Source organism: Engystomops pustulosus, chromosome 1, assembly GCF_040894005.1.
Source record: "Engystomops pustulosus chromosome 1, aEngPut4.maternal, whole genome shotgun sequence".
Lineage (NCBI taxonomy): Eukaryota > Metazoa > Chordata > Amphibia > Anura > Leptodactylidae > Engystomops > Engystomops pustulosus.
In genome coordinates, this window is record NC_092411.1 from 140,220,459 (window position 1) to 140,242,807 (window position 22,349).

Sequence of the window (22,349 nt, forward strand, 5' to 3'; positions counted from 1 at the left end):
TGCAAGGCAGTGCTTCTCTCACCTCATATCTGCTGGTAAGTCCCCCCTATCTGGGGGGGGGAAAGCAAACTGGAGGTTATAGAAACACTGTTTTGCATGATAGCACATGCCCTTGTGACTTCCTCAATTTTCTGTGGATAGGAACCATGCATTTTTTTGCTAAAAACAATGTGGGCACAAGTTAGTATGGTGCTATGGGAACTTGTTATTAATATTAATAGTGAAAATCTGGTGCCAGGTTCCTTTTAAATTCCTTACTTTCATCATATAATCACTGCTGCCTGGACTTTTTAACATAAGTTTCATCTAAAATCAATGTAGCCATAATAGCCTTTTTGTGAATAGTATATGTTGAAGAAGTTGGATTTGCTCCAACACAGACCAGACTGTGATTTGTAAACCAGCAACATGCAGGCTGTAATTGGCAGCATTAATGCATGAAATTATGCATGCGAGACGGTCAGTCCCAAACATTCAGGGCACATCTGTGCAAGCACCAACCCTACAGTCCCCCTCCATGCCTGCAACAACCCTACAAGCTGCAGCCATGCCGTCTCCAACCCAAACTGAACCAACAATGCCAACCCAAACACTACAAGCTGCAGCCATGTATCCCACAGCCCTACCATTCATGGCCATGCCAACAACAAGTCAACTGAATGGAATCGATGAGGCCACAAACAAGACGTACACAATTCTCCTGCAATCAGCTATTGAAGATGGTGTTTGCATTGCGCTTACTGAATACAATCTTACTTCATTAGGTGATCATGTAGTAGAAGCCTGTGATTTATATTTCGAAACACAAACGCCACATGCTAATGCGTCCTCTGGAGCATCACGTGCTTTATAGCACACTATAATGCCCTCACATTTATCATAATACCAAAAATGTCTGCTTTTACCAATCTACAAAGTAGCCTAATAACAGAATATGAGTCGTCCATTTTACATTGAATAGCACTGACATTAAAAGGATACATTTTTGTGCACTATGATTTATTTATATAGCGCAGGTAATTTCAGTTCAATAGACTGCAGAAGACATAGACTAAATCATTTGTCACCTCCTGGATGACAGATCCATATGCAGTACAATCTTCTATTAAAGTTACAACTGTAGATTTACACCCTAACTGCAAAGGAATTCAGTAGTTAGGATTTAGATGGATGACAGATTGGAGAAGAGAGGGTTTTAATGGAATATACATATATTTAAAAAAAAAAATAAAAATCAGAATATGCAAGTAAGGCATAGGCACATTAACTAAATATTCATCAAAGTAGTTTTTTATTTGAATACAATGTTAAAAAGTGATCAAGATTTGGTCCTTCCCTTGGCCAAAAACTTCAAGATAAAACACCAGGATAAATAATAGGCTGGTTCTAGGTATATATGGAAGTTCTACAAATGTAAACATTTGGAAGGCAAACCCATTAAAAGGTCTCGTTAGCAGCCATGACAGCAGTATCACTACTGTAGCCACAATTGTAGAGAGACACAAGCAATAGCTTGCGATGTTCCTGTTCTGTGCCCCTGCTCCCCAAACTGATGAAACTAATCATCCTAAATACATTTCTTTTCCTGATAAACAGAATAAGCAGATTATTTATAATTAACTTCTGCCTCCTACTTTCTCAAGAGTACCAGAGAAAAAAAGACAAGCTATAAGTCAAATGTGTGTATCAGAGATTTAGTGGCGAAATCACAAAACCTCCTATATTTTATTTTATGAAAATAAGATCTTGAGACCCAAGCAAGGCGTCATTGTCAGTCATCTACAAACGTCAGTCTTCCTGGGCCTTCATTTTTCATCCATCTTCTATATCTCTTCCATCGTGGGTCGGAAGCCATTTTTTTCTTCATTTCTTCTTCTTGCTCTTTTTTATACAACTGTGGAAATGACAATATGTATTAACCTTATAAGGCTCTCTATATGTGGATACAGATGCAATTTTCTCCTATACTCAAATCTTAGAATTCCTTTAATTAGAAGGATTTTCTAAACAGGGTAACTATTAGATTTCCCCTCTAACCATCTGAAGATTTCAGTCATGATATGAACAAAAGGCCCATATGCTATCCTGCCCCAATTTGTATTATGTCTGAATGACAAAGTTCTGAAGAAATCGGATCACACACAGGTTACATCAGTGACAAAAATTTGAAAATGTACCATATAATAGGATGTATAAAAGCAGCCTACAAATTCACAGACATTATAGGAATTTATATTATTCATAATCTCCTTAACATCCAGCATTAGGCCAAAAGCATAGCATAAGTGATGAGATTTATGAAAAGCTGGTGCATTGTTGATATATTCCTTAAAAGGGTCAAGATGAATTCCACATCAGGTCCTGCCTGGTGTAGAATTGTGCTAGAACCTTCACCAGATACATTGCTGCAATATGTATGGACACTCCCCCAACTGGCAAACGTCAGATATGAATTTAATTTAGCAATATGTAATAGAAAAAAAATAAAAATTAAAAATGACGACTCAGCACAGGGTTCCTAAAGCTCCAACATGATGTTTCCCGGGAAATATAATGGACATGTGAGAAAAAATAGCAGGTGCTCCTTGAATAGTCGTTGAATATGATACCCTGGAAGTCACTACATATCTAGGGTTTCTTCGAAGCATCCAAAATAATGCAACCCTAAAAGAAAGTGGACGGAATACTTACTTCATAATTTTCTCGGATCCACAGCTCCTCCTCTAGAAATGTTTTCTTCCGTTCATCTTCTAAGCTGTCAAACTGAGACTGTGACATTTTCATGTATTTACGGATGAGGTAGAGTTTCTCTGTTTCACCATACTCCTCTCCTTTAATATTAAATGTATACACCCACCAAGCATACCAACTTATATATTGGACGAAATAGTAGGGGAAGATAATGATTTGGAACAGGAGGATATCATAGATTTGGGGCTTTTGGTAGCCTCCCTTAATGTCTATTTTATTCTTGATGATGTCCCGAATTATCTCCTCATCTTCTTCTTTAATTTCTTCTTTTGATCTCCTGTTCTTCCCCTTTTCCTTTCCACGATTCAATAGACCTTGCTGCCTTGCAATTTCAGTGGCCTGGATTCGGTATTTTGGCACTGTTGCTAAGTATTTTATGGCTTCATTGTAGCTGCTCCTCCAGCTGTAAAACTAAAGAAAACTATTATGTAAAAATTATGTTAAAAACGGTGCGAAAAGTTAAAAGGGTTGTCTCAAATTTCCAAACCTTACCGCCAATGTTATAAAATAGATCTTTTTCAATCCCTGTGCTAATGAGGACTGACTGCTTTTCAATTACTTGTCAATCACTACAAAGTCCGTACAGTTGCTAGGGGAACACATCTGTTTGGTTGTGCAAGCATATGCCAACTTTAACACTTGACAATAACTCAACGATAAAGTGGAGACACCTAGCAGCTAGGGTGCGAATGGACGGTGTGACCATGGAGGTAGTTGGACGTATCAATTAAGGAATTGTGCTGACAGCTCATAACAAAATTACACTGGAATTATACTGCACGTGACTGCTACTCAGAATGATCTAGTAGGGTATAAAAAATACTTTTTTTTATAAGAAGAAAACCCCTATCTACACTCAGAATAAGGACATGTAACAGTGAAGAGTTCATCTTGAGACAGTTTATGTTCACCAGGGTAGAAAAGGATTCTAAAAAGCCATAAATCAATAGATCAGCTATTACCTGAAAGATGGAGATGACGCACACGGTAACAAGGATGACTATCCTCACGTCTACCTTCGGCGCCAGTCTCCTACTGTAGTAATGATAGTAGTGCCTGTAGTACTCCTCCGGGTGATCCAACATATAATCGTAATCCTTCCTCGTTTCTTCATCCTAGCAGTAGACAAAGTGTATATATGTTATTACGGATTTTCTTGTGGTTCCAACAACATAGAATAAAGGAAGGAACAATTACAAAGCATTTCTATTGATGGTGATTTCTATATTGATGGTGATTGCAAGACCATGCATGCCCACACTATATGGCATCTATATCCTGCTACTCAAATTAGGCTAAAAACACAGTAATGTGCTTGGTCTATGAATTCAAGACCTGGATGGAAGTCACTGCATCCTTGTGGAGCAGCACTGAAGTGAAATGGTGGATACAAATGGAGCTGTTGTCTGGGTGTTTTGGAACATGTATAATATGATGCCGCGAGTCCTGTCCTTGGCACAACATTTGTTCTGTGACATTCGGCCGTTCCACAGTCCAGGATTATTGGATGGAACATGGTCCTATGTTTTTAGCCTTAGCCTGGTACATGATGCCAATTCAAGTAGGAAACTGACTAATCATTCTGATACCGATTACCTTTCCTCAACATCTTTAACCAAGGCCATTTTTGGACCGTTATGAACATTTGTTTGTGGTTCCACATTTCCCCCCGATATTCCAAGTAAACAAGCTGAGTGCAGCAGCGTGATGACATGTGAAGTCTACAATCCGGAGTCTCTTTGGGGTCTAATCTTCTGTTAGTGTTCTGGTTTTGACATCCTACTGTGAACTACATGCTGGATATATCTTACCTGGGTTCCGCCAAAAGCAGCGGTGGAGACTCTGCAGAGCTAAGGTATAACATAAAGATAAGTATGTGCTCTGTGTATGACCACTCCTGGTAAAGAGAACTGATCCTAACCTACATGTCTATATCTTCCTTGTCCTTATATAAAGTGCAGACAACAGCTCTGCCATTAGAAGACTACAAAAAGTCAGATCACACATTTTGGGCTTTCTGGTGATGACCATCCTTTCTCTCAATCACATATTCTATTTGTGTTTAGTCAGAAGCCAAAGTTCACAGTCCCCGACCAATAAGCAGTTGCCAGCTGTGTCATCTCTCCCTATGAGTCAGCCTTGGCCAGGACGACTGGTCCCGACACCAAACTATGCAGTGATCTGACACACACACTGGCAGCATATGGTAGACAATAATAATTCTTTAATTATATAGCGCACACAGATTACGCAGCGCTGCACAAAGCATGTCAATTTATCAACATGGAACTTCGCAACTACATGTTATCACATCTGATGCAAGGTGTGAAATCCCTGCTTAAGGTACCAGCCAATAGTATGGGTACCACAAGTCTGGCACAGAGGTTTAACCATCAATATATTACGGCAAAATAAGTTATCCCCGCCGGGAACCTACCTTCAGGGTCTCGTATGCTGTGGCCACCAGAAGGAAGTTGTTGTGCGCGGTCTCCCGGTCCTCGGGCGTCCGGTACCGGTCCGGGTGATACTTCCTGGCCAACTGCCGGTACGCCCGCGCTATGTCCGCCTTGCTGGCATCTCTGCTCACCCCCAGAACATCATAGCACACCTGCTGGCCGCAGTAGAGTCCCTCGGTGAGCGCTGCCGTGTGCCCGGCTAGACAGGCCAAGCTCCAGAGGAGGAAGACAAACCGGAGAGACATGGAGGACCCGGGAAGGAGGAGAGGGACACCGCTCGCAGCTGCTTCCCCCTCCGCCTTCCCCGGGACCGCCATGTCAGCAGCCGCCAGCTGCAACGTGACACCGGGGAGGAGCAGCTGCCGGATCATCCGCTGACTGCAATAACTTTATCAACAGGCACAGCGCCGGACAGGAGCAAAGTGTGCCAGGAGGAGGGCATGAGGGCTTACTACTCGCTCAGAATAGCACATGGAGTAGCTCTCGTACATGGCGGATGTGGCTGTACATGAGTGTCGGCTTTTGTCAAATGACAGTAAAATTCGGGAGACCAGATAAGAACATAAGAGGCCGAGTCTAGTGTCTACTAGTTGCAGGAATTGAATTATATGACTCATGCATACGAACGTATTTTCCTCATATGAGCATGCTGTAGACAACCTTCCTTCATAGTTCGCCATGGTCCCGTTTCCTGCAGTGTCCAATGAGTTATTACTCAATTACAGACTTTTTAAACAAAGCTGCAAATTCACTAAAAACTTAAACGCAGATGTATTAAAAAGAACACATACGGACCTTAAAAACTTCCCTCTGAATGAGCCCTGAGGGTGAAGACACACGTGGCGTTTTTAGGCCGTTTTTGGTCTGCGTTTTACAGATCGTAAAAAACGCATGCGATTTTTAAAAGCGCATGCGTTTTTGACAGGTTTGACCAATTATCTTAATTCAAACTGGTCAAAAACGCATGCGTTTTTTACGATCTGAAAACTAAAAAACGGCCTAAAAACGCCACGTGTGTCTTCACCCTAAGGGCGATGTCCCACGTTGCGTTTGCAAACTCAGACAAAACCGTGCCAACCAAGGCGGTCCGCGGTCCCTAAGGAAACGCCTGCAATCGGAACGAGCCACCGGTGTTTTGCATTAATTTAACGCAAAACACCGGCGGCTCGTACTCGATCGCAGGCGTTTCCATAGAAACGCCAATGCGATCGGACCAGCGGACCGCCCCAGTGGGCGCGGTTTTGTCTGCGTTTGCAGACGCAACGTGGGACAGCGCCCTTAGGGTGAGGTAACGTTTTCAGTTTTTCAGATGCAGTTTTTGATGTCCAAACCAGGAGTGGAGTAAAAAAAGAGGAGGAGCAGCTTCTCTTAGTTATTTGTTTTCACACTTTATGATCCACACCTGCTTTTGGCTTCAAAAACGACACCAGAAAACCTGAAGAAGTGGACGCACCCACATGTGGACACATTGCGTCGCCTTTTGTGATGCGTTTTTTGACGCATTCCAAAGGCTTTAGCTTTGATCACATGCTGAGGTTACATTGCTATTCCACTGCATTTGCTAAAACGCAATGTATCCTCAGCATGTGATCAAGGCTGAAGCCTTTGAAATGCGCCAAAAACGTATCAAAAAAGCGTGACGCAATGTGTATGAAAGGAGAGATCCTTGTGCTGCCCGTTCAGGTATTTGTACATTGTAATGAGGTTTCCCTCAGCTGTTTTTTTTTAAACTGAATAACTCGAAATGTTGTAATCTGTCATTGTATTCTAGTCCTCCCATTCCCCTAATAATCTTGGTTGCTCTCCTATCTTCCAGTTCTCCACTGGTGCCCAAAACTGTACACAATATTCCATGTGTGGTCTGACCAGTGATTTGTATAAGGGCAAAACTATGTCTTTATCATGAGAATCTATTCCTCTCTTGATACATCCCATCATTTTATTTGCTTTAGCAGCAGCCGCCTGGCTCTGGTCACTAAAATTAAGTTCAGTATCCACCAATACCTCCAAGTCTTTTTCAGCTGCAGTTTTATCAAGTAATTGTACTTTTGTTTCCATGGCCCAAGCCTATTCCTCCATCTTCCACAAATCCCCCTGTATTGCTATACTATCGGCCTCAGTATTAATTACTTTAAACAGCTTAATATCATCTTCAAATATTGAAACTTTAATAAAATATTAAATTAATAAATAATACAATTAATAAAATAATAAAAAGGAATAAAAATATTAAAAAGAAGTGGCCCCAATACTGACCCCTGTGGCACTCCACTGGTAACATCAACCCAATCTGAGAATGTGCCATTAATGACGACCCTTTGTTTTCTATAACTAAGCCAATTGCTTACCCAAATACACAGATATTCTCCTATTCCCAGCAGTCTCATTTTATGTACCAAACATTTGTGTGGCACGGTGTCAAATGCCTTGCAAAAAGTCTATTAAAATATGTGGTACCCACCATCCCTCTCCCAAACCATTGCGGAATCAGACTATATAGACAAGTGGCACTCGCCACCCCTTCCCCCATCCCAGTTCACCATGGAAACATGCTATTTAAAAGTGTGGCACATGACAGACACAACCTCTCTTCCTGTGGAAACAGACTATTTAAATAAAGATTCCCCCAAATGTACCCTGATTGTAAACGTCCCTCTAAAACATGGCAGTGTGTGTGCGGACAATCAATAGGAAGGTCATTTTCACATATTAACAGGCTAAAATAGACACTGGTATGTTAATTTCAAATATGCCTTTGTGATACATCTGAATAATTCCAGTACTTTTTTTTTAAAATCACCTAGCTCCCTGTCAGCATTGCATGGTGAGCCCCAAGGGGGGTGCAGTCTTCTACTCAATTTCTCCTCCTCTCACTCATTGCCTTCCCCCTCCCTCTTCCCGTCAGCTCACTGCCACAAGTAAATCTCATTTGATCTACCCTGGGACTCACCACGCACTACTGTCAGGGAGCCAGGTAATGTTAATGAAACAATTAGTATTATTCAGATGCACAATATTAGAGAACTTGTGATATAAAAATGACCTTTTTTCATGACGTGTTTCCTTTAAAACCAACCGACAGCATTTTAACAGGTACCAGAACCTGAACAGATTTTTCCAATTCAGGTTCGTTTGAACTTGAAACCCAGATTTTCACTGGTTCCCTCATCACAAGCTAGGAGGAAAAGCAAGAAGACTTAACAAAGCACCTGCCTCAAGTGTAAAGGGCTGCTCTTACTAAAGTCTACAATGATTTCCTCACTGCTAAATCCAAAGGTGACTATGCTATCCTCATTCTTCTGGATCTCTCAGCAGCTTTTGATACTGTGGACCACCAGATCCTCCTCAGGATGCTTCACAGTGTCTCCTTATCTGGATCTTTCTCTTCTCATCTTTATCAATGTCAGGATTCCTCAGGGCTCAGTCCTAGGTCCTCTTTGCTTTTCCCCCTATACTGCCCCCATCGGATAAACCATCTAAGTCTAAGACTGAACTTTTAATCATTCCACCATCTACTAACTGACCCAACCATAACCTCTCCATCTTGGTCTGTGGATCACTTTAGCACCAAGGTAGCAGGCCCGCTGTTTTGGGGTTGTGCTGAACTCCGACCTCTCCTTTGCACTGCATATTCAATCTTTTGCTCGGTCTTGCCGCATGCATCTTAGAAACATCTCCAGAATGCGTCCATTTCTTACAATCGAAAGCCCTAAATTGGTAAAAGCTCTACATTGTGTAAAATGTCAGGTCCTACAGCTATGGCAATGTACTTTGTATATACCTTTAATTGTTTTATTAGCTAAAATGCTAATTGTTGCTTTGTTTCACTCTTGACTAGACTACTGTAACTCCCTACTAATCGGTCTTTCACTCTCCTCTACAATCTATTCTTAAAGGAAATCTACCTATTATTTATACATTTTAATTCCCCTAATATGCAAATTTTCTAAAGAGGCTACTTGGGTGTGGAGTAGCCAAAGCTGAGGCTACACGGCGCGGCTACTCCACGCCCCAGTAGCCTCTTGCGTTCCGCCCACCAATGCATCTTCAGCGCACAGTTTCTGGTAACTGCGCACACTCATCTGCAAAGCCTGGTTCTTTGCATGCCGGCAGCCTGCTCTCTGCTCATGCGCAGAACCCGGCTTTGCAGACAAGTATGCGCAACTAACAGGAGCTGTGCACTGAATTGGTAGGTGGAACGGGGCGCGGAGTAGTCGTGCCGTGTAGCCTCAGCTTCGGCTACTCCACAAAGAGATTGCAATGGATAATGGCCCTGGGGTTGGCCATTATTTCGGGCATTGTGATTGCCAATCTACCCTGAAGAGCACCAGTTTGAATGAAATAATCATATATGGGCAGTTCCATTATTTCCCATATTTTCTTATTATTATATTTATATTAATATGTTGATATTTATTTGATATATATTTCCACTCTTCTGCCACAAAATGTACAGCATTGTGTAATATGACAACACTTTGTAAATGAAAGACGAGGAAAGCACAATACTAAGGGTGTCCAAACACGTATAATACTACACACTGATTTCATGTGTGGAAATTCTGTGCAGAATATATGCATTGTGTAACAGTCGCAGTATGGTATATGGGGGTTTATAATTTTCATTGCGGAAATAATCCACAGTCTTGGCGGCTTTCTGCTGTGTATTTGTTGATTTAACTTCAATGCTGAGTTTGACCTCCAGCCCATGCAGTACCAAAATCATGGCATTAAAAGAATCAGAAACCAGATCATATCCGGGTGTCTTCTAACGCTTGTGGAATGACTGTAAAGGTACCGCAGGCATAAATTCTGCATCCCATTTAAAAGTGCTGGTTAATATAATTCCCTCTTTGAACAATCCACTACACTTAACGGGTTGCCTCTTTGTACTTGACAACACTTCTCATATAAGAAGAGAATTTCCAAAACTACACAATGATGTTTCAGTTTTGGAACATAAAACAGACTTTCTTTGATCTCTATAAATAGAGCCTAGAGTACTATCATTCAAGGATGATGAATCCATTCATGTGATCTCCTTGTAAGAAAATTATATCCTGTTTTTACTAAAATTGTTGCTATAACTATTGTTGAATGTAGCAAATTGTTATTGCACCCAGAATAAATAATAATAAAGTTTTTCATGTAAAAAAAAACATGAGCAAGTCCTGAGACATATGCAAAGACTGAACAGAATAGTTAAGCCAGGTTCAAATGTGTGCGTTTTCATCCTGCAATAAGCATTTGTACAGTAAGTGGCAGTCTTTAACTTTGTTTCGTAGGGCCCACCAGATAGATCTTATGGGCTCAACCTACCACAACCTAGAAATATAAAGTCCGGGTATACCTTTGAAAACATTTTGTTACTGCATATTTATAAAGCAGCTCAAACTAATTTACCAATAATGGTGTTTTAAAAATTTGCATGTAGGGCTATGAACATATAAGTAAGATGCAGATGGCAGCTCCCTCTCTTTCCTCATGTATGAGCCTCTGTACATGATCCAGCATCCAGTAAGCTTAGCTACGTCCCCTCCCATCTCACATCAGATAGCTCAGTCTGATACAGCTCACTGCATCAGCCATGCCTATTTCCCTCTTATCTCACATTATACAGCTCAGCCTGATAACCTACCAATAAAGCTAGCAAACACTGCACAGCCGTAGCCTCAGAACACTTTACCAAGCTTATAGTAGGCCGGCGTATTCATTCGGGGGCAGTCCGAGGCGCTGCCCTTTCCTCTGCTTCATCCCCGGACTGCCCCTCAAACAACATAGGCCGTCGGTGACTGCCAGGCTTCATGCGGCAGTCACCGCCTCCTTGCAACACCCCCTCATGAATACGCCAGATCACTGTAATCTTAGTCCGGCGTTCTGAGGCTATGGCAGTGCAGTGTTTGCTAGCTTTATTGGAAGGTTCAGATAAAGCTATTACTGGGGTAACACTAAGAGCATTTTTTTTTAGGGTGACAGGTCCTGCTGTGTACTTCTCGCTGTTGTTATATGCTTGATAAAGACATGTTTTGGAAACATTGCTGTTATGCTGGTCGAATAAACCTAGTCTTCAATCCATCATCATTTGGAGTGTTGCTGTCTTTCTTTTTATCGTGTTTTCTATGGATATGTGAAACTAGGATTAAAAAGGTTACGTGCCCATACCCCTATATTTATTGCTGGTATATATTTATGCATGCAGTATGCTAATTTCAGGTATCTACTTTTTTGTGTGGTATATAATAGATATGTGGTTAGCATATTTTGGGTGGATATAATTATATGTATTGTGACACAGTCAGGGGTTTGTTGCTGGATGGGAGGTATTATCCTCTCAGCTTGTGTTGCTCAGAGTAATGCAGCAAGCTGAAATCAAGCACCGGACCAAACTTCAAGCACCGGTCCAAACCGGGTTTTCAGGGTGTTCCAGCTAACAAAGCTGAGCTGGAAGTGTGCACAAGAGGGTGGAGTGAGCTCTAGTCTCAGAGGGAGAAGCTTGTTCCAAGAGCAAACACGTGTCCTGTCTATGGAGGACAGGTTGGCTGTTTTGGACTTTAAATGGACTAAGTGCTATGCAGCAGCTTCTGCAAGGTGTGAACATACACCAACAATTTGGACTATTTGTGAAGACCCTGCTACTGGGTGAGAAGGCCAAGCCTGGTCTGTATGTTTATGTTTTAAACAAGCATGAAGACAATGCTGGATTTTTGTTCCATTTGTTTTGTGGTGTGAATAAACACTGAACTGAACTGAGAACTGTCTCTTTCCCTCTGTCTGCGACCGCTACCTAGCTTATACCTGAGCAATACCCCACAATTGGTGGCTTGGAGCGGGCAAAACGCAGTGAGGGTGGTGCAAAACCGGAGTTCTTTTTTTTTTTCCTGGGCACCGTTGCATGTCGTGGATTAAACCTGCAAAGTTTCAGCTAGCATCACCGGACAAGATGGAGGAGCTGATTAAACAACTTGTGCAAGCTAATGTTCAACAGCAGATGGCACACTCTGAGGCTATGCAGGCCCAGCAACAGACTAACGACCTACTGCTACAACAAATAAAGGTGCTGCGTGAGACTCCAACAGTGGTGACCCAGCTACAGCCTGCGGCCAGAGAGAGAGTCCGAACTGCGCTGAGAAAGCTGACAGCGGAGGATGACGTAGAGGCCTTCCTGGCGGTGTTCGAGAGAACGGCAGAGCGTGAGGGGCTGCAGCCTGACCAGTGGGCTGAAGTGGTGGCCCCGTTCCTGACTGGCGATGCGTTAAAGGCATATTTTGACCTCACTCAGGAGGATGCCCTGGACTACAAGAAGTTGAAAGGTGAGATCCTGGCACGCATGGGGGTCAATGTTTATGTGCGGGCCCAACGTGTATATCAGTGGGGGTTTGTGGAATCCCGAGCTGCCAGGTCTCAAGCTTATGACCTACTGCACCTGGTAAAAAGGTGGCTTCAGCCTGAGACTTTAACCCCAGCCCAAATAGTGGAGAGGGTGGTGCTAGACCGTTTTGTGCGCACTCTGCCGGTTGCCATTCAGCGCTGGGTAGGTCAAGGTGACCCAGGTAATTTAGACCAGCTGGTTGGTCTGGTGGAACGTTACATAGCCACCCAGGACTTTGTGCGGGACTGTACCCCTACACGTAAGCCACCCCGTCCCTCACCCCCACTTGCAGTGACTGAGGAAAAGCCCCGACCTTCTGCTGGGAGTAGCTCCCCAACGATGTCCAAACAACGTTCCACAAAGATTCGTGAGGTCCCCACACTCCGCTGTTGGCGCTGTCATGTCCTGGGACATGTGGCTGCAAATTGCCCCTTGACCTCCGAACCTATGGACTGTGGGTACGCTCGCCGTACTTCCTTCTATGCACGGCCTGTATGTACCGCTGACGTCCTGGATGCAGATAGGGCACCTCCCATGTGCCCAGTGTCCGTTGATGGGTGCAGGGCTAATGCACTACTTGACTCAGGGAGCCTAGTGACCATAGTACGGGATACCCTGGCGCTACCCTCTCAGTTCACTAGTCGCAAGGTTCGAGTATTGTGTATTCATGGAGACTTAAAAGATTATCCAACCGCACTGGTGGTCATAAAAACACCTGCTGGGAGGAAAGTCCACGAGGTGGCAGTAGCATCAAATCTGCCCTATGACCTAATTATAGGAAGAGACTTTCCATTATTCTCTGCACTATGGCCATCGTTACTGCATGTCAGTCCCCAGGGGTCAGGGAGAGCAATAGCTGAAGGTCATGTTCCAGACCTAGAACCAGAACCTTGGGAACCCGAGGCGGAAGGGCCAGCGGTAGGGGTGACCGCCACTTCGGTGGATGATGGGGAGACACTACCAATGAATGTAATGGTTGGGGAAGTAGTGGACTTGCCGCCAGGCCCTGAATTGTCAGACTTAAACGTCTCTGGTGACAATTTTGGTACGGCGCAACTCCGGGACCAGACTCTGTCCCGAGCCTGGGGGAATGTGTTAATGGTTGAAGGTGAGCCACAACAACCAGGAGCTGAGGCAGTTTTTCCTCGTTTTGTGGTTCACCATAATTTACTGTATCGGGTCACCCAACTACGGGGTGAGAATGTTGAACAATTAATAGTGCCTCAGGCATATCGTAGGATGGTACTGGATCTTGCTCACCAACATGTTTTAGGTGGACACCTTGGGCCGCAGAAAACCCAGGACCGTATACTGCAGCGGTTTTACTGGCCCAGTGTGTTCAAAGAGGTGGAAGAGTTTTGTAAGTCCTGTCCGACCTGTCAAATAACTAGCCCCCAGCCGCACTTCCGCAGTCCCCTAGTACCCCTCCCAATTATCGAGATACCTTTTGAGAGAATTGCCATGGACCTTGTGGGTCCAGTACCTAAATCTGCTAGGGGTCACCAACATATTTTAGTTGTCCTTGACTACGCAACCCGGTATCCAGAAGCAGTGCCACTGCGTCATACCTCTGCCAAACTTATAGCTAAGGAGTTAATGGAGATGTTTTCAAGGGTTGGGATACCTAAGGAGATTCTGACAGACCAGGGGACTCCCTTCATGTCGAAGGTCATGAAGGAACTCTGCAAGTTGCTGGGGATTAAACAGTTAAGGACTTCAGTTTACCACCCCCAAACAGACGGCCTGGTGGAGAGATTTAATCAAACTTTGAAAAATATGCTGAAAAGAGCAGTGTCCAAGGATGGAAGGGACTGGGATCTGCTTCTGCCCTATCTTATGTTCGCAGTGCGAGAGGTGCCCCAGGCCTCTACTGGGTTCTCGCCCTTTGAATTACTATATGGCAGACATCCCCGAGGTTTGCTGGACGTGGCCAAAGAGGCATGGGAGCAACAGCCCACTCCGCATAAGAGTGTCATTGAATATGTCACTAAGATGCAGGAGCGGATGGAGACAGTGTTGCCCCTTGTCAGGGAACATATGGAGGCGGCTCAGCGAGCCCAGAGTCAGGTCTACAATAGAGTAGCTAAGGTACGGAGCTTTAACCCAGGAGACAGAGTCTTGGTTTTAGTACCAACGGTAGACAGTAAGTTCCTCGCAAGGTGGCAAGGCCCTTACGAAATTCTGGAAAAAGTAAGCAATGTAAATTACAAGGTACATCAGCCAGGGCGGCGGAAGCCAGAGCAGGTCTACCATGTCAATTTGCTAAAGCCTTGGAGAGATAGGGAGACCTGCGTTGGGAGCACCCCGCAGCCGGTATGTTTAGGGGAAGGGAAACCAGTACCTCCAACTGTTCCCGGGGAAGCGGCTGCCACAGTGCGCATTGCTGACAGCCTTTCCCCTAAACAGGCTCAAGAGGCCAAGGAGTTCATTAGTCGGAACACGGACGTGTTCTCTGACCTCCCTGGACGTACTTCCGTAATCCAACATGACATTGTCACGGAGCCCCAGGCAAAAGTCCGGCTAAAGCCGTACCGGGTGCCCGAAGCTCGGCGACAAGCCATCACGGAGGAAGTACAGTTGATGCTGCGGCTGGACGTAATTGAAGAGTCAAGAAGTGAGTGGGCAAGCCCAATAGTTTTGATACCCAAACCAGATGGGACGCTACGTTTCTGTAACGATTTTCGTAAACTGAACGAAGTGTCCAAATTTGATGCTTATCCCATGCCCCGGGTGGACGAGCTAATTGAGCGCTTAGGACAGGCCAGGTATTTTTCTACCTTGGACCTCACTAAAGGGTACTGGCAAGTGCCCTTGACGGAGGCTGCCAAGGAGAAAACTGCCTTTATCACACCTGAGGGACTGTTTCAGTATAAAGTGTTACCCTTTGGCCTGCATGGCGCCCCGGCCACGTTCCAGCGTTTAATGGACATTGTGCTTCGTCCACATCGGCGTTACGCGTCAGCGTACCTCGATGATATTGTCATTTTCAGTGCTGACTGGGAGAGTCATCTGGCAAAAGTGCAGGCTGTAGTAGACTCCCTCCGTAGGGCCGGGCTAACTGCTAACCCAAAGAAATGTGCCATAGGGCTAGAGGAGGCACGGTACTTAGGCTATATCATTGGGCGTGGAGTCATCAAACCCCAGATGAATAAGGTAGAGGCAATACGGAGTTGGCCACGGCCTGTCACCACCAGGCAAATAAAGTCATTCCTGGGGATGGTGGGGTATTATATGAGATTTATTCCCCATTTTGCTACTGTAGCGGCTCCATTGACAGGGCTCCTGAAGGGACGTAAGACAGTGATGGTTCGCTGGAATGACCAAGCGGAGAAGGCTTTTTCCGCTTTGAAGTCGGCCTTGTGCGGGTCACCAGTTCTGGTGACACCCGACTTCAAGAGGGAGTTTGTAGTACAGACCGATGCCTCTGAAGTGGGCCTCGGTGCTGTACTATCTCAGGAAATTAATGGGGAAGAGCATCCTGTTGGGTTCCTGAGTCGCAAGCTCACCCCAGCCGAAACCAGGTACAGTATAGTGGAGAGGGAGTGCCTAGCCATCAAGTGGGCACTCGAGTCTCTCCGCTATTATCTGTTGGGGAGGAAGTTCCGACTGGTGACTGACCATTCACCTCTCAAGTGGATGAGCCAGGCCAAGGAGAGGAATGCTCGGGTCACCAGATGGTTCTTGTCTCTACAGAACTTCAAATTCACAGTGGAACACAGAGCAGGCCGGCTACAGGGGAATGCAGATGCCCTGTCCCGGGTGCACTGTCTGGCGAGTGTTCATCCCCTCAAGGTTGAACAAAGGGAGGGGGTATGTGACACAGTCAGGGGTTTGTTGCTGGATGGGAGGTATTATCCTCTCAGCTTGTGTTGCTCAGAGTAATGCAGCAAGCTGAAATCAAGCACCGGACCAAACTTCAAGCACCGGTCCAAACCGGGTTTTCAGGGTGTTCCAGCTAACAAAGCTGAGCTGGAAGTGTGCACAAGAGGGTGGAGTGAGCTCTAGTCTCAGAGGGAGAAGCTTGTTCCAAGAGCAAACACGTGTCCTGTCTATGGAGGACAGGTTGGCTGTTTTGGACTTTAAATGGACTAAGTGCTATGCAGCAGCTTCTGCAAGGTGTGAACATACACCAACAATTTGGACTATTTGTGAAGACCCTGCTACTGGGTGAGAAGGCCAAGCCTGGTCTGTATGTTTATGTTTTAAACAAGCATGAAGACAATGCTGGATTTTTGTTCCATTTGTTTTGTGGTGTGAATAAACACTGAACTGAACTGAGAACTGTCTCTTTCCCTCTGTCTGCGACCGCTACCTAGCTTATACCTGAGCAATACCCCACAGTATGTACACCTATATTTGAGTGTTTGCAAAAAATGGTTTGTGTATAGCAAGGGTCGAGTACCTATGGCTTGTGAGCCAGATGTTTCTTTTTTGATGGCTACTTCTGTCTCGCAGACAAATATATACTTGGGTATAAGCCGAGTTTTTCAGTACAATTTCAGCACTTATACACGCGTATATAAAAAAATAAACTTAGTATATAGCCTTGTCTACGCATTACAGCCACGCACACACTACCACACTCAGCAGAAGAGGATGCCAGGAGTGAGTGCTGGAGGGTGAGAACTAAGTTTATTTTTATCAGGGAGCACGGCTGGATATTTGATTAGTGCGGGGGCACAGCTGGACATTTCATTAGTGTGGGGGTACAGCTGGACATTTCATTGGTGAGGGGGCACGGCTGGACATTTCATTGGTGAGGGGGCGCGGCTGGATATTTGATTAGTGAGGGGGCGTGGACATTTCATTGGTGAGGGGGAAGGGCTTGACATTTCATTGGTGAGGGGGCACGGCTGAACATTTCATTACTTGTACTTGCATAAATTTACTTGTATTTAGTTTTAAACACACTGGCCCACATTGAACAAAACAGTGCAAACTGCACTAGGTGCAGCTTGTCTGTAAAGTGTGCGTAATGCGTAATTTTCAGGAATTATGGCGCATGTTCTTCATGAATATAGCACTCCCTGCACTGCGCCAACTTTTTTGTCTTACCTTTAACATGGGGCATGCAACATAATTCTGTTGTGCACTGCATGATTAATGTGGTGCATGGTCCGACTGTGCACAATAACGCTACTTTCAGGGCAGAATTTTGTGTCGCCTTGGGTAGAGTGCAAGTGTTGCAGACACTTCATAAATACATGTGCAAGCAGTTTGCACTAAAAAGGACATGCAAAGACAGACAGAAAACTGGTGCAGGGGTATTAATAAATGAGGGCAATTGTATGGCTCTCACTGAATTACATTTAAAAATATACAGCATTCATGGCTCTCTGGTTTATTGTATATATGATACATGTGTGTATACAGTATGTATGAGAATAAATCATATATGTGAGTAGGTGTGTCATGTATAATGTGTAGGTTGGGGACAGCGGTGCGGTCACACATTTAAACAATCCAAAATACCTGGTGCTGGTTACTGTTCGCAAGCGCTTCAATGGAAATGTATATGTGATCAGGCTGAGTCCTTCCCCCAGGCGTTTGCATTGGTTTTGTGAACACATTCAAAAAACTCCAGGTGTGACTGTGAGGGCTTATGTGTCCTGGACCCTAATCCTAAATTTGCACTGGAGCCCACTGACCATGACATCACAGTATGTATTAACCCTGTTTTGTTATTGAGGTAATACTGTATTTATTAACCCTGTACTGCACTGTACAGGCAGTCCCCGGGTTACATACAAGCAGGGGCGGACTGGGAATTGAAAGTGGCCCTGGAAAAAACTGTAAAAGTGGCCACATTCTGTGGGTGGGGTCAAAACAAGTGTTCGTGACCTTGTGCTGTGGGTGAAGTTACTAAACTCCATAAAAACTGTTTATAGATGGTCTAAATCAACATGTACACCACAGAGAATGAGACTCATACTGCCTCCTTGTAAAGGAATAACACTTCTAGAATATAACTACTATAATACTGCCCCCTATGTACAAGAATATAACTACTATAAAACTGCCCCCTATGTACAGGAATATAACTACTATAATACTGCCTCCTATATACAAGAATATACCTACTATAATACTGCCCCCTATGTACAGGAATATAGCTACTATAATACTGCCCCTATGTACAAGAATATAACTACTATAATGCTGCCCCCTATGTACAAGAATATAACTACTATAATACTGCCCCCTATGTACAAGAATATAACTACTATAATACTGCCCCCTATGTACAAGAATATAACTACTATAATACTGCCCCCTATGTACAAGAATATAACTACTATAATACTGCCCCCTATGTACAAGAATATAACTACTATAAAACTGCCCCCTATGTACAGGAATATAACTACTATAATACTGCCCCCTATGTACAAGAATATAACTACTATAAAACTGCCCCCTATGTACAGGAATATAACTACTATAATACTGCCTCCTATATACAAGAATATACCTACTATAATACTGCCCCCTATGTACAGGAATATAGCTACTATAATACTGCCCCTATGTACAAGAATATAACTACTATAATGCTGCCCCCTATGTACAAGAATATAACTACTATAATGCTGCCCCCTATGTACAAGAATATAACTACTATAATACTGCCCCCTATGTACAAGAATATAACTACTATAATACTGCCCCCTATGTACAAGAATATAACTACTATAATACTGCCCCCTATGTACAAGAATATAACTACTATAATACTGCCCCCTATGTACAGGAATATAACTACTGTAATACTGCCCCCTATGTACAGGAATATAACTACTATAATACTGCTCCTATGTACAAGAATATAACTACTATAATACTGCCTCCTATGTACAGGAATATAACTACTATAATACTGCCCCCTACGTACAAGAATATAACTACTATAATACTGCCCCTATGTACAAGAATATAACTACTATAATACTGCCCCTATGTACAAGAATATTACTACTATAATACTGCCCCCTATGTACAAGAATATAACTACTATAATACTGCCCCCTATGTACAAGAATATAACTACTATAATACTGCCACCTATGTACAAGAATATAATTGCTATAATACTGCTCCCTATGTACAGGAATGTAACTACTATAATACTGCCCCCTATGTACAGGAATATAACTACTATAATATTGCCCCCTATGTACAAGAATATAACTACTATAATACTGCCCCCTATGTACAGGAATATAGCTTCTATTACTAGTAGCCAGCTACCCCCCAGTATATAGCCAGCCACCCCAGTATACGACCAGCCCACTCAGTCAGTCCGCTCAGTAAATAGCCAGCCAGCCCTCCCCAGTATATAGCCAGCCAGCCCCCCAGTATATAGCCAGACAGCCCCTGCCCCAGTATATAGTCAGCCAGCCCCCCCCAGTATATAGCCAGACAGCCCCACGCCCCAGTGTATATAGCCTGCCAGCCCCTGCCCCAGTGTATATAGCCTGCCAGCCCCTGCCCCAGTGTATATAGCCTGCAAGCCCCTGCCCCAGTGTATATAGCCTGCCAGCCCCTGCCCCAGTGTATATAGCCTGCCATCCCCAGACCCAGTGTATATAGCCAGCCAACCCCTACCCCATTGTATATAGCCAGCCAGCCCCTGCCCCAGTGTATATAGCCAGACAGCCCCTGCCCCAGTGTATATAGCCAGACAGCCCCTGTCCCAGTATATATACCCAGTATATATAGCCAGACAGCCCCTGCCCCAGTATATAGCCAGACAGCCCATGTCCCATTGTATATAGCCAGACAGCCCCTGCCCCATTGTATATAGTGTATATAGCCAGAAAGCCCCTGCCCCAGTGTATATAGCCGGCCAGCCCCTGCCCCAGTGTATATAGCCAGAAAGCCCCTGCCCCAATGTATATAGCCGGCCAGCCCCTGCCCCAGTGTATATAGCCGGCCAGCCCCTGCCCCAGTGTATATAGCCTGCCAGCCCCTGCCCCAGTGTATATAGCCAGACAGCCCCTGCCCCAGTGTATATAGCCAGACAGCCCCTGCCCCAGTGTATATAGCCAGACAGCCCCTGTCCCAGTGTATATAGCCAGACAGCCCCTGCCCCAGTGTATATAGCCAGACAGCCCCTGCCCCAGTATACAGCCTGCCAGCCCATGCCCCAGTGTATATAGCCAGACAGCGCCTGCCCCTGTGTATATAGCCAGACAGCCCCTGCCCCAGTGTATATAGCCAGACAGGGTCAGCCCCAGTGTATATAGCCAGAAAGCCCCTTCTCCAGTGTATATAGCCAGAAAGCCCCTGCCCCAGTATATAGCCTGCCAGCCCATGCCCCAGTGTATATAGCCAGATAGCCCCTGCCCCAGTATATATAGCCAGACAGCCCCTGCCCCAGTATATACAGCGAGCTAGCCCTTGCCCCAGTATATACAGCCAGACAGCCCCTGCCCCAGTATATATAGCCAGACTGCCCCTGCCCCAGTGTATTTAGCCAGACCCCCCTGCCGCAGTGTATACAGCCAGACAGCCAGTTGGTCACCCCTCTATACAGCTGCCCCCTGTATACAGCAGCCCCCGGTATACAGCGCCACCCCACCCCAGTACCTAAAAATAAAAACACATGAAACTCACCTCTCCGACGTCGCACAGACCATGATGTCGGCAAGCGGCTGACATCATGGTCTGTGCGACGCCGGCACGTAACGAGCTGTCACCGCAGCCGGACTTGATCAAGTAGGGGCGCAGCGTCGGAAAGGTGAGTTTCATGTGTTTTTCATTTTTCACCGGCCCCACCAGTACAGGACCAGCCCCGGACCGGCCCAAAACAAGTCCGTCCCTGCATACAAGATAGGGTCTGTATGTTTGTTCTTAAGTTGAATTTGTATGTAAGTCGGAACTGTATATTTTATCATTGTAATCCCAGCCAGAACATTTTTAGTCTCTGTGACAATTGGATTTAAAAAATTTTGGGTTGTCATAAGAATCAGGATTAACACTAAAGCTTCATTACAGACACCTGTGATAACTGTTACAGCTGATCATTGTAGCCTAGGACTAAAGTACAACAAATTACCAATATCCAGAGGTCCGTTTGTAACTAGGGGTCGTATGTAAGTCAAGTGTTCTTAAGTAGGGGACCGCCTGTATTCCTTATCCTTGTTATGTGAGATGAATGTATTATATCTGTACTGTGATATCAAGCTATTCTTCTCCCTTAACTATGGTGAAATAGATGTGTTTATCATCCATGTTCAGCTTGTTGAATGCTCCCACTCCACCATTGAGCCTCTGCTGCTGCTGGTGTGTGCGGCAGAGGCTGGCAATCATGCTGTGGTGATGTCAGCTTCAGAGTCATGCAGAGCAATGGCAGGAAAGTAGTGATGTGTTGTTCCCGAACGAGCCAGCATGAAGAGCCGTCTCTTTCGTGTGAACGACGGGGGTCTGCTCCCTTCAGTGATCCGATAGCTCACTTAATCCCTCCCCTAATTGGCTCACCACGCTTCCTTTAACCTGATAAATTGAGTTAAAACTGGTTTGGAGTGGGGTGACTGATAGACCTGAGGATCCCTATTATACATTCAATTGGGAGCCGTTCAGGAACCAGAAGAGCCGAATCTTGGAGCGAATGGAGCCTGATGATTACATAGTGTAATAGCAGTAATACAATTTGTAGGCACATTAGGGGTCGGGTTGGGAGGTATGAGTTTACTGTCTGTTTGCTGTGACTTCACTGGGGGACATTTATTAACCCAAATATGAATTATAAAAAAAGGCTGCAAACCGTGTCT

General features: G+C 44.6%; 1 protein-coding gene across 1 annotated transcript; it reads right to left on the minus strand.

Annotated features, from left to right (window-relative positions):
* Window positions 1–1,673: 1,673 nt before the first annotated feature.
* DNAJC25 (DnaJ heat shock protein family (Hsp40) member C25) lies at window positions 1,674–5,649 on the minus strand. Its single transcript, XM_072154732.1, has 4 exons — window positions 5,189–5,649; window positions 3,714–3,866; window positions 2,692–3,162; window positions 1,674–1,894 (listed from the first exon to the last, which is right to left on the minus strand). The coding sequence occupies exons 1-4, from the start codon at window positions 5,576–5,578 to the stop codon at window positions 1,772–1,774; spliced, it is 1,137 nt and encodes a 378-aa protein (XP_072010833.1). The 5' UTR covers window positions 5,579–5,649; the 3' UTR covers window positions 1,674–1,771.
* Between the last annotated feature and the right edge of the window lie 16,700 nt (window positions 5,650–22,349).